The following is an 11,605-nucleotide window of genomic DNA, read 5'->3' on the forward strand; positions in this document are numbered from 1 at the left end:
ATGGCCGTAAATAAACATCTGAATCTGAATCTAAACACATTCTTGCAAGACCAATAAATTATGCATAGATAAACACTGCAAGATTCTGTTTCTAAGATTTAGGTTTTTAGACTTTTGTGTGGGTGGCAGTGGGTGAGGGGGAAATACAGCGTATATCAGTGTATTTTTCACACCTAAACTGTCCATTGTCCCTAGCATAGGAGACAACTCTTAGGGGCTGAGGTCCCTTCATCCTCCCAATAAATTGTTTTATTGGGCTGCCCCCACAAGTTGATGGGCATTGCCATTCAAATGGTGTGCATGTGCCGTGTCTTGTCATCAGTTATGTGGGGTGGGGCTTACCTGCCCTCCCACCATATTTTATTCAAGTTGGCACCCCTGGTCCCTAGAAGCCTGGTTTCCTATTTCCAAACTTATTTACCCACAATAAGCACTAGAACCAAGCTGTCTTTAAGAAGAAAGCTAAGGCTCTCAGAAGGCAAAGATTGGGCCCTGGGTACCAAATAGCAGTCGTCCCCCCCTTGGGCACCAGCCAATTAGAGCAAACGACAAATCACGTTTTCTTGGGATTGCCATTTGTTCTGACTTCGAGCTAAAGAGTGGGTTTTCTCTTGGAAAGGAAAACCCACTTGGCCCTGTGCTTGCTAGGCACGAGACGAGCGGAAGCCCACCTCCTAAAATGCCCACCTCCTAAAGCACTTCCTTCTCTTTAATGCTCTCACTCCAACTTTCTGCCTCCAGATTCCCTCTACTGACATTGGTGGGAGCAAACATTTACCTAGAACGTGTCATCTGCAGCCTTCTCATGGATGAAGTGGACGGGGGCCATGACTTGACGGTATGGCCTCTTCCTGCACTAATGGAATCCGAGCTGGAGTGTGGGGCAGGGGAGGGAGCAGGGCAAGGTACATCTCTCCAAACAAGCCGCCCCTGGAGTGACAATTTGATACTGATTTCTTCTGAGGCCCCGTCTCGCCCTTCAAGCGTAGGTGGCTTGATGGGAGCCTCGGCCCCCCCTCTTTCCCCACGGCACTATGGTGTCACCCTCACACTTGTCAAGGGAAGGCGTCCACATTGGAGATGGGAGGGGAGCGGAAATCTCTCTCTGCCACCTTCCTGGCTTTTTGAGCTTTGCCAGGTAGTGTTTTGCAGGCATTTTCAAGCATCTATTCCAAGGCTATAAAATCTAGAAACTGGCTTTTCTTTAAAAATAAAATAAAATATTTTTAAATAAAAGCTAGCTATCCCTCCCTCCCTGCCCCCTGCTGCACGTGACACATTTGCCAAACCGAGCAGGAGATAAACAACCATGGTATTTATTTTATATTTATTTATCAACTTTATGTCCCACCTTCTTCCTCCAAGGATCTCAAGGTGGTGTACATGGTTTCCCCCACTCCTTGTTCATTCCTCATAACAACCCTGTGAGGTAGGCTAGCTGAAGAGCCAGTGAGTAGCTGCTTGGCTGAGTGAGGATTTGAACCCTGATCTCCCATCACTCTCACCACTGCACCGATGACCTGAAAGAATGGAGTACTGACCCGACAGAGAGCTTTAGTGCATGCAGCGTTTCAAGCCAACAATTATTACACTGGCACTACCAATGTTCCTGAAAACTTGGCAGGTTTGTGAACACCAGGTGCTGAGCACAAACCATCAGGAGGGATGTTGCGTTCATGCCCTGCTGGTGAGCTTCTTTTTCCAGGGCATCTGGATAGTACTATCCATCCGCAATGGTTACAAAAGGAATGGGAAACACGGGGCTACCTAGATGTTTTTAGATGCCCAGCCCCACTCATCCCCAGCCAGTGGGGCCCCAATGGCCAGGGGCAATGTGAGTTCTAATCCAGAAATATCTGGGACAACTGAAGTTTCTACATCCTTGTCTTAAAGGTAAAGGTAAAGGGACCCCTGACCATTAGGTCCAGTCGTGACCGACTCTGGGGTTGCGCGCTCATCTCGCATTATTGGCCAAGGGAGCCGGCGTATAGCTTCCAGGTCATGTGGCCAGCATGACAAAGCCGCTTCTGGCAAACCAGAGCAGCACACGGAAATGCCGTTTACCTTCCCGCTGTAGCAGTTCCTATTTATCTACTTGCATTTTGACATGCTTTCGAACTGCTAGGTTGGCAGGAGCTGGGACCGAGCAACGGGAGCTCACCCCGTCACAGGGATTCGAACCGCCGACCTTCTGATCAGCAAGCCCTAGGCTCAGTGGTTTAACCACAGCGCCACCTGGGTCCCACACCCATCCTTGTCTTATGGGGACTGAAAAGCCAGTCCCCAGGCACACCATACATTTAAATTCCAAAGAATCCTAGAAGCTGTAGATTATCCCTTGCAGAACTACAGTTCCCAGCACACTTAAACGGCAGTTCCCAGGCTTCAGGGTGTGTATGTGTGCTTTCTTATGTAGGGTGGATGGACAAAGGCATGTTTGTTGTTGGCCCCACCTCCGAATCTGGCCTGGTTGTGTCCCCTTGACCCGGTCCAGGTGCTAATATATTTTCTACCAAATTCTGGCAGTCCTACTGAATTGCACCCCTCCTGACTCTCACCCTGTTCTTTCAGGTTGCTGCTATTGGATTTTAAACCCTTATAGTTAGAACAAAACAAAAATAACCAAGAGGAATGGAGGAGGAGGAGGAGGAGGAGGAGGAAGAAGAGGGAGCTGGGAGGACAGATCGCAACTCTGTTGGTCCCTCTGCTGCAAGGCTACAAGACTTTGCCCCCAGCCAAATCTACTTGCAGGCTGAAAATTGTGCTGTTATCTCTATGAGCAATAATAGTCCTGAGATTAATATGCTCGCTGGTCATGTGAGGAGGAAGCAAAGTGAGGAGGAAGGGCCTGAGGTTCCCCACGCACTAATTGTTGTTTGCATTCCTGAAAGATGCCTGAGATACATGAATCACCAACTCTGTGGTGAAACCTGTATAATAAAGCTGTCGTTCAATTAACAGCAACCCAGTTCGTATCTTTCTTTTTCTCAACAATCCAGCAACACCACCAGCCTGTCTTTTAAGTAACTTCTTATAGTTTTGGGGTGTGTTTTTTTTAAAGAACTTCTCTGGTGATGATAAGCATTTTGTTTAAAAGGGACCCCTGACCATTAGGTCCAGTCGTGACCGACTCTGGGGTTGCGCGTTCATCTCGCATTATTGGCCAAGGGAGCCGGCGTACAGCTTCCAGGTCATGTGGCCAGCATGACAAAGCCGCTTCTGGCAAACCAGAGCAGCACACGGAAATGCCGTTTACCTTCCCGCTGTAGCGGTTCCTATTTATCTACTTGCATTTTGATGTGCTTTCGAACTGCTAGGTTGGCAGGAGCTGGGAGCAAGCAACGGGAGCTCACCCCGTCACAGGGATTCGAACCGCCGACCTTCTGATCAGCAAGCCCTAGGCTCAGTGGTTTAACCACAGCGCCACCTGGGTCCCTATAAGCATTTTGTTTAGTATATCCTTAAATCCATTCTCCATCCCACCTTATCGGGTTTTCCTGAAGGTAGAAGCTAGATGTGACCACAACCAGCCATCCCTACCCCTGTCCTGCCTGTGCTTGCATTCCAAGGGCTGGACTGTTGTAGATTCCTAGGCCCTTGCAGTCGGTCTGCTGCCACTGCCAACCAATTCTGCATTAAATGTGGTGTGGCTGCATGTTGCAGTTTAAATAAGGAGAATTCTTAAAGCTGTATATCTGGCTGGATCAGTGGAAGGCAAGCTGTGACGATGGTGAGATGAGCAAGTGCAACAGAGGACAGGGCCAAGGGCTGTGTATGTTCTGGGTGTGTGCTGTTTTTTGTTATTCTTTTTTTAAAAAAACAAAAACAAAATCTAAATTCAGCACCAAGGTGACCGACATTTTCCACCAAGAAAAACTGGATTTTGCAAATGGAGATTAAGCAGCCTTAAATAACCAGATTTTTTGTTAAGTAGTCAGGGGGCCCTTTACCTTTACCTTTACCTTGCTACGTAGGATCAAGGCTAGACTGGCCAGCAAGATGCTTTTGGTAGCTCACAAATGTAGGTTCCATTTTTGCTGGGGGCTGGGGGACCTGTCACCCTCCAGATGCTCTTGAACTAAAAGGCCCATAATTCCTCGCTCTTGACTGTGCCAGCAGGGGCTGATGGGAGTTGGGGTCCCAGCATCATCTGAGGGCCACCCCTGCTCTAGCTAATGTGCCTAATTATTGTTAAAAGTAACTCATGCTATTAGCAACCAGTGAATGTTACAAGTTAATTATAATTTACTTAAATTTTAATTTTCCAGCTGATACTTGAAATAATGTAGGTCAGGTTTCTACCCCTCATAACTACTAAAAAGCGCAGCAACCCTGTCTTCTTTTACATTGGTTCTCCAGGATGAGGACCAGGCCTGACCCACAACATTTTGCTTCTTGGGGCAAAGGGCAAGCTGGCATTTTCACTGCCCTCCATTTTACGAGTTGACTGGACTGGCCATAGACTCTTACAGCAACACTGACAGCAGGGCCACATCTACCAAACACCATACCTGAGGGCATTAGGCCACGTGCAGAACACGCCACGTGGCTGTCACAGCATTGCTCCACAACACCCTCCTGCCACATTGCCTGCCCCCAACACCTGTTGCTTGAGGCGAGGCAGGCAGCTGCCTCACTCCCCCTAAGGTTAGGGCCGGTTCAAGATGTGGATCCTTATATTACTCTACAGGTTGCTAAATTCCTAACAGCCGTTCTCTCATACAAGAGATGGAATGGAATGTTAGCTGATTATTTATAGTTATAAGAATTTTCTATAATGACATCAGATATTGATTTTAGCGTAGTGCCTAAATTTTTAATCATAATCTTAAACTTTTCTTTTTGAATTGTTAATATTTGTCCTTGTGAGCTGTGAATTGTGTTATATTATTTGTGGCTTGAACGAGTCCGCTGTTTTATTTGTTTTATTTTGTTGTGTTGTGTTTTATGATGGGCGTAAAGCCGAATAAACATCTTTGTTTGTTAGGGCCGGTTCTGATTAAGCTGGCTGATGAGAATCCCACAGATCTGGAAAGGTACTTTGGGAAGGCTGGTGTTCCAGGGAGAACTCAAGGATTGTGTTCCTTCTTATGCTATACGATGATCTGTGTGTCTCTGGTTGCATTGACTTGTCTCTCTTCACTTCAGGAGAGAATCTCCTTCTGGGTGGGCCTATCACGTCGAGGTTTTGCTGGTCTGGGCTTCGCTGTGGTGACTTATTTTATCTGGATCTACAAAGACCCAGCCAAACAGAGCCAGGAGGTACTGCAAAGTCTACAGGAGACCCGGACAGAGATCCAGCGGCTTCTGCAAGAAACAGGTAGGGTGGTTTTTAGGAGAGGGCTCTCTGGGAAATTAGCAACCAAGCCAAACAAATGCATATTCTTGCTAGTCAGCATGAAAGGGGGCTAAGTCCGCAGAGCACTATTGCTGTTAGGAAGACACTTAGACCAGAGAAATACAATTGGTAGAGAGGGCTCTGTGTGATGTCATTTCCCCTCCTCTCCTGGAAAGCAACAAGCGTATAGTACTTCCTTTTCCTCTATCTCTTATTTTGATGTGGAGATGCCTCTGCTGGCTCCAGCATTAGGTGTATTTCTGAAGCTGGGTATACAGCAAATATAAGTATTTTGCCTGCATAGTTTTTATTGCTGCCTTTGCAGTGAACCAATGCATGATCATAAAGTAAGGTAAAAGGGTAAAGGGGCCCCTGACCATCAGGTCCAGTCGTGTCCGACTCCGGGGTTGCAGCGCTCATTTCGCTCTATAGGCTGAGGGAGCCAGCGTTTGTCCACAGACAGCTTCCGGGTCATGTGGCCAGCATGACAAAGCTGCTTCTGGCGAGTCAGAGCAGCACACGGAAACGCTGTTTACCTTCCCGCCAGAGCGGTCCCTATTTATCTATTTGCACTTTGATGTGCTTTCGAACTGCTAGGTGGGCAGGAGCTGGGACCGAGCAACGGGAGCTCACCCCGTTGCAGGGATTTGAACCGCCGACCTTCTGATCAGCAAGCCCTAGACTCTGTAGTTTAACCCACAATGCCAACTGGGTCCGTCTTATTTTAAAACTTGCTTTACAAGTTCTTACCTGATTCTTTGCTAAGTGGGTTAAGAAGGGGGATACCAGCTTCCTTCATAGCTGGAGTTGCTCAAAACAAGTCATTACAGCCTAATTCCTATGCTTTCAATTTTGCTGCCAAAGGTGGGATTTTGAAACTCTGTTCAACCCACACATGTGGGCGCCTGGAGGGATAAATCACAATTAATATATCCTCTCCCAGCCATTAAAATCCACCCCGTAGGCCCTCCTATCAGCACTGAATTCCCTCGCATAAGACCTGGAGAGGGAGGGCATGTGAGGCTTTCCTTAGCAGGTGGGAGCTAAGAAAAGGGCAGAAGCTGTCACTGGGACCCCAGGCCAACCTGGCCTGACTCTGTTCCTCCTGTGTGTGCACTGATGTTTCCAGTGACTGATTCCTCCCCATCTCAAAAGAGTTTGGGTGCTCACGCGATGAACATTTTCCCATTTTGAAAGGGAACCTATGCATGTACACAACTCGTTGCAAATAGCAGGTGTGGGGGTGGCTGGAGAACAGAGTGCTGCAGTTGCCTAGCAACTGTCCCAGAGCATCCCCCTTTCCTCTTCTCCCTTGTCTAGCAAAAGTGCTGAGTCAGGGTCTCAAGGTCCAGCAACGGCAAGGGTGCCTCTCTAGAAGTGACCGGGAAATGGGCTGTGAAGAAACTAGAGCATGTGCTGTTAGCAAGTCTGGGTGGATTATGTATGGGTTACCCTCTAGTAAAATAAATGGGCCCCTGACCATCAGGTCCAGTCGTGTCCGACTCTGGGGTTGCGGCGCTCATCTCGCTCTATAGGCCGAGGGAGCCGACGTTTGTCCGCAGACAGCTTCCAGGTCATGTGGCCAGCATGACAAAGCTGCTTCTGGTGAACCAGAGCAGCGCATGGAAACGTCGTTTACCTTCCCGCCGGAGCGGTCCCTATTTATCTACTTGCACTTTGATGTGTTTTGAACTGCTAGGTGGGCAGGAGCTGGGACCGAGCAACGGGAGCTCACCCCGTTGCAGGGATTCGAACTGCCGACCTTCTGATCAGCAAGCCCTAGACTCTGTGATTTAACCCACAGCGCCACCTGGGTCTAGTAGTCTTTCCTAAACTCCAGGCTGCCTTTGGGTTAGTTATAGCAGTTGAGCCTCATTCTCCCTTTAGTGATGCAGCATATTTGACCCAGGAGCCTCTTGGCTTGCAGCTTCCTTTTACGCTTGCACTCCACAGACCTTGGAGATTTTCTGCTCAGCTTGTGTGTGATCTGGTTTTGACATTTAAAGCCCTATGCGGCCTAGGACCCTCGTGCCTATGGGACCGCCTCTCCTGGTATGCCCCGCGGAGGACCTTAAGGTCCATAAATAACAACACTTAGGAGGTCCCAAGCCTCAAGGAGGTTAGATTGGTTTCAACTAGGGCCAGGGCCTTTTCAGCACTGGCCCCGACGTGGTGGAATGCTCTGTCACAAAAGACTAGGGCCCTGCAGGATTTGTCATCTTTCCACAGGGCCTGTAAGACAGAGCTGTTCTGCCTGGCCTTCGGCTTAGGCTCACTCTGACCCCTTATATGGGATTTGATATATAAATTCCCCCCTGGCTTTTTTTGCTGGCCCAATGTAGGACCAGTATGGATAGCTGACTCAGGTGAATATCTGATGTTTCCTCCCTTTATGGTCTTGATTTATGGGCTACTACTAAAATGAGGCTGCATTTTAAGCTGCATTTTAAGCCGTATTTTGTTTGTTTGTTTGCTGTTGTTGTTGTTTTCTTTTTCCTATTACGTTTATTGTAATTCATATTTGGTGTTAGCTGTGCTGAGCCCGACCCTGGCCGGGGAGGGCGGGGTATAAATAAAATTATTATTATTATTATTATTATTATTATTATTATTATTATTATTATCATCTGCTTGCAGAGAAGCTAATGGCAAAACCAGAGCTTCTGCTTCTGGACTCTGAGGTCAATGCAGAGAACAAGGAATTAACTGACTCAGGATTCCCAAAGCTGCTGCCCTGCTCACAGGACAGAACTGCAACACAAATAAAGGAATGCAGGGCTGACCAGCAGAAAAGTGAGTGACTTATTAGGAAGGAACCGGAAGGTGGCAGGTGGAGAGCTGGTGTGCTGGGGTGGGGGTGGGGGGACTGAAGCACTGGTCTCGAAGCAGAAAAACTTTCTTTAAAATTCCAACTTCCCAGTGAGGCTCACTGGGTGGTCTTGAGGCAAATTCTCTTTTTCTCTCTCTCAACCTACCCTACCTTGTAGGAGGCCAAAGCACCATATAGGAGACACAGCAGACCACAGACACAATTGCGTTGAAAGTTGTCTCTTACTGCTGCTGTGTTTCAGAGCTGGGGAACCTAGGGGTCTCCAGATGCTGCAGTACTCCAGCTCCTATCAGCCATGCTGCTTGGGGCTACTGGAAATTGGATTCCAGCAACATCTGGAGGGCCGCAGGTTAATGTAATGCTGCCCCTGGTGGATTCCACCAGGAAAAGGGGCCTTTTCAATAGTGACCCCCCATTATGGAACAGCTTTTCCAGAGAGAATTTGCCTAGTGCCATTCCTGTGGTCTTTTCAGTACCAGGCAAAGACCTATCTGTTCAGCCAGACTGTTCCAATAACTCATGTCCTATCAATTTCTAAAATGTTGTGCTTTAACTTTTGGTTTGTGGCAGGCTTTTGTTTCCCCCACCCTGCCAGCTAAAACAAGTTGGCTTTGACACAGCTTGCATCCACACTCGCCCCTTTCCATGGAATCGCTGTACATTTGTTTGTTCGCTCTTGTGGAGCGTCAAACTATCTGTTCCAAAACATTGCATTCCAGCATTATCCCTGTTTTCCCCTCTTGTGTTTTCTGTATCCCTTGTCGTGGACCCATCTGGCTTGAGGCATGTTCAAAAAGATCAGTTGCAGCACTCGCCTATACAGTAGGGCTAGGGAACCTGTCACCCTTCAGATGTTGTTGGGACTCCAACTCCCAGCAGCACCAGACAACATTCCCAGTGGTCAGGGATGATGGGAGTTGTAGTCCAACAGTAATTGGGGGCGGGGGAGCAGGCTCCCTACCACGGCTCTGCGGTATAGATCAGGGATGTCAGTGAGGTACCATCATCCTTGACCATTGACCATGCTGGCTTGGGCTGATGGAAGTTGGGAGTCCAATAACATCTTGAGGGCATCATGATGGCCACCCGTATGTCAACAGCAAAAATGTGGTTGAGGATTTTCAGGGTGCCTGTGCCGTTAAATAATTTCCTGCTTGCTGGGTCTGCCCTTTTCATTTATTCCTGTTGACTAGTACCCCAGTAAGCAGGAAACTTTCAATGGATGTTGGAAAAGGACCTTTGCTGAATAGGATTAACTTCTTAGTAAACACCATAACAGGTTCTTGGCCATAAGGAAGGATATTGCTGGGTAATATAGATCTGCCAACAAGTGATCTGAGGATCTACTGTTATCCCACTTCTAGCCAATTGTAGAAAAAGTAGTGGCTTGGCAATTCGAAAGGATAGTAACTATAAGCCACCTGTGAGGATTCTTCTTCTTCTTCTTCTTCTTCTTCTTCTTCTTCTTCTTCTTCTTCTTCTTCTTCTTCTTCTTCTTCTTCTTCTTCTTCTTCTTCTTCTTCTTCTTCTTCTTCTTCTTCTTCTTCTTCTTCTCATTTGTAGCCGAGTAAAATTATCTTCCATGAACACGGTTTTAACAATGAGTGACTGTGGAGGCCAATTCAGGATCCACACGTCCTTTCACAGTGGGGACGTTGGTTTCTGGCCGGGAGTTGATCTCGGTGTGGATTTGCCAAGCATGCCTTCCTCTTAGCACGTTTCTCCTTTGCATCCTGAGTTCGAGTGTCTTCAAAGCCCATGACACCTTTGGTAAAGGCTGTTCTCCAACTGGCGCGCTCGCAGGCCAGTGTTTCCCAGTTGTCAGTGTTTATACTACATTTTTTAGATTTGTCTTGAGACAGTCTTTCAACCTCTTTTGTTGACCACCAGCATTACACTTTCCATTTTTAAGTTTGGAATAGAGTAGTTGCTTTGGAAGACGACCATCAGGCATCCACACAACATGACCAGTCCAATGAAGTTGATGTTGAAGAATCATTGCTTCAACGCTGGTGATCTTTGCTTCTTCCAGTACACTGATATTAGTTCGCCTATCTTCCCAAGTGATGTGTAAAAATTTTTGGAGACACCATTGATGGAATCTTTCAAAGAGTTGGAGATGGCGTTTATAAGTGGTCCATGTTTCACAAGCATACAGTAAGGTTGGCAGTACAATAGCTTTGTAAACAAGCAGTTTGGTTTCCCTGTGAATGTCCCAGTCCTCAAACACTCTGCACTTCAATCGGGAGAAAGCCGCACTCACAGAGCTCAAGCGATGCTGGATTTCGGCATCAATGTTGGCCCTTGTGGAAAGATAGGAGGTAGGAGAAGTGATTGACATTTTCCATTACACATTGAGTTGGATTTGTGGCGCTGCAGAGGGGTTATTTTGTACTTGTTGGTGCAGCACTTTGGTTTTTTGGATGTTGAGTGATAGGCCAAGCTTTTCATAAGCTTCTGCAAAGATATTTAGGATGGTTTGGCAGTCATCCTCTGAGTGTGCACACACTACATTGTCATAAGCGTACTGAAGCTCTATGACGGAAGTTATGGTAACCTTACTCTTTGCTTTCAGCCTGCTCAGATTGAAGAGCTTTCCATCTGCTCGACATATTTCTACTCCGGTGGGGAGTTTCCCTTCAACAAAGTGTAGGATCATGGCAATGAAAATAATGAATAGAGTTGGGGCAATAACTGTCTTTGGGGTCAAGTTGCTTCTCTTGCCTAAATATCACTTCCGGAGCAACCAACAGTCTGCCATTTTTCCCCCCTTCAGTGGAAGAGATGTGGATTAGCTGTCCCAAGCGGAGGGGGCGTTCTCCATCCCACACTCGACGTTCTCCATCCCGCACTCGACGTTCTCCATCCCGCACTCGACGCTCCCGGTCCCGCCAGCGCAGTCGGACTAGGAATGTCGCTGCCCAGCCGCTGGCAATTCCTGTACCTCTGGAGCAGGTGAGTTCACTGCACATGCTATGGATATGCATAGAAACCCAACAGCTGGAAACCAAAGTTCCACTTTGGGTCACTTGGAGGAAGTCTCCCCTATGGATTAAACTCGAGCAAAGGCAGGCGGGGAGAGAACAAGAAAGGATTGGCCTCCTGTTTCCAAGTACAGCACTAGGAATTGGTTTTCTAAGGATTTGCCCCCAACCCCTTTTACTTTGGCTCTAATTAATCAAAGTGGTAGCATTGGAACTCGGAACCCCTTTTTGATTCTATCAAGTATTACTAACGTGAGTGGGTGTGTTATGTGTGAGGGGACCTGGAACCCAAAAAGGGCGTAAAAGTAAGAGTGGGTAGGAGTTCAGTAGAATACTGGAGACTGGAGCAATCCTCCCTCTTCATGAAAAGCGAGAAAAGCTTTTGTCTCACCTTTGGCTGGACTTAACTGTCCAGGGGTCTTTGACCTTTATAAACTCCCCAAAGCAGCAGGG

The 11,605-nt window shown here is 47.5% G+C and overlaps 1 protein-coding gene across 1 annotated transcript in view; it reads left to right on the top strand.

Moving 5' to 3' along the window:
• The window catches only part of LOC118075349 (uncharacterized), a 36,939-nt gene that overhangs the window by 23,299 nt on the left and 2,035 nt on the right, over window positions 1-11,605 (top strand). Inside the window, exons 5-8 of the mRNA XM_088658369.1 lie at window positions 742-838; window positions 5,149-5,320; window positions 7,976-8,131; window positions 10,945-11,123. Coding sequence (XP_088514495.1) covers window positions 742-838; window positions 5,149-5,320; window positions 7,976-8,131; window positions 10,945-11,123 — 604 coding nt within the window. The remainder of the gene's footprint in view (window positions 1-741; window positions 839-5,148; window positions 5,321-7,975; window positions 8,132-10,944; window positions 11,124-11,605) is intronic.

This window comes from Zootoca vivipara, chromosome 15, assembly GCF_965207765.1.
Source record: "Zootoca vivipara chromosome 15, rZooViv2.hap1.1, whole genome shotgun sequence".
Taxonomy (NCBI): domain Eukaryota; kingdom Metazoa; phylum Chordata; class Lepidosauria; order Squamata; family Lacertidae; genus Zootoca; species Zootoca vivipara.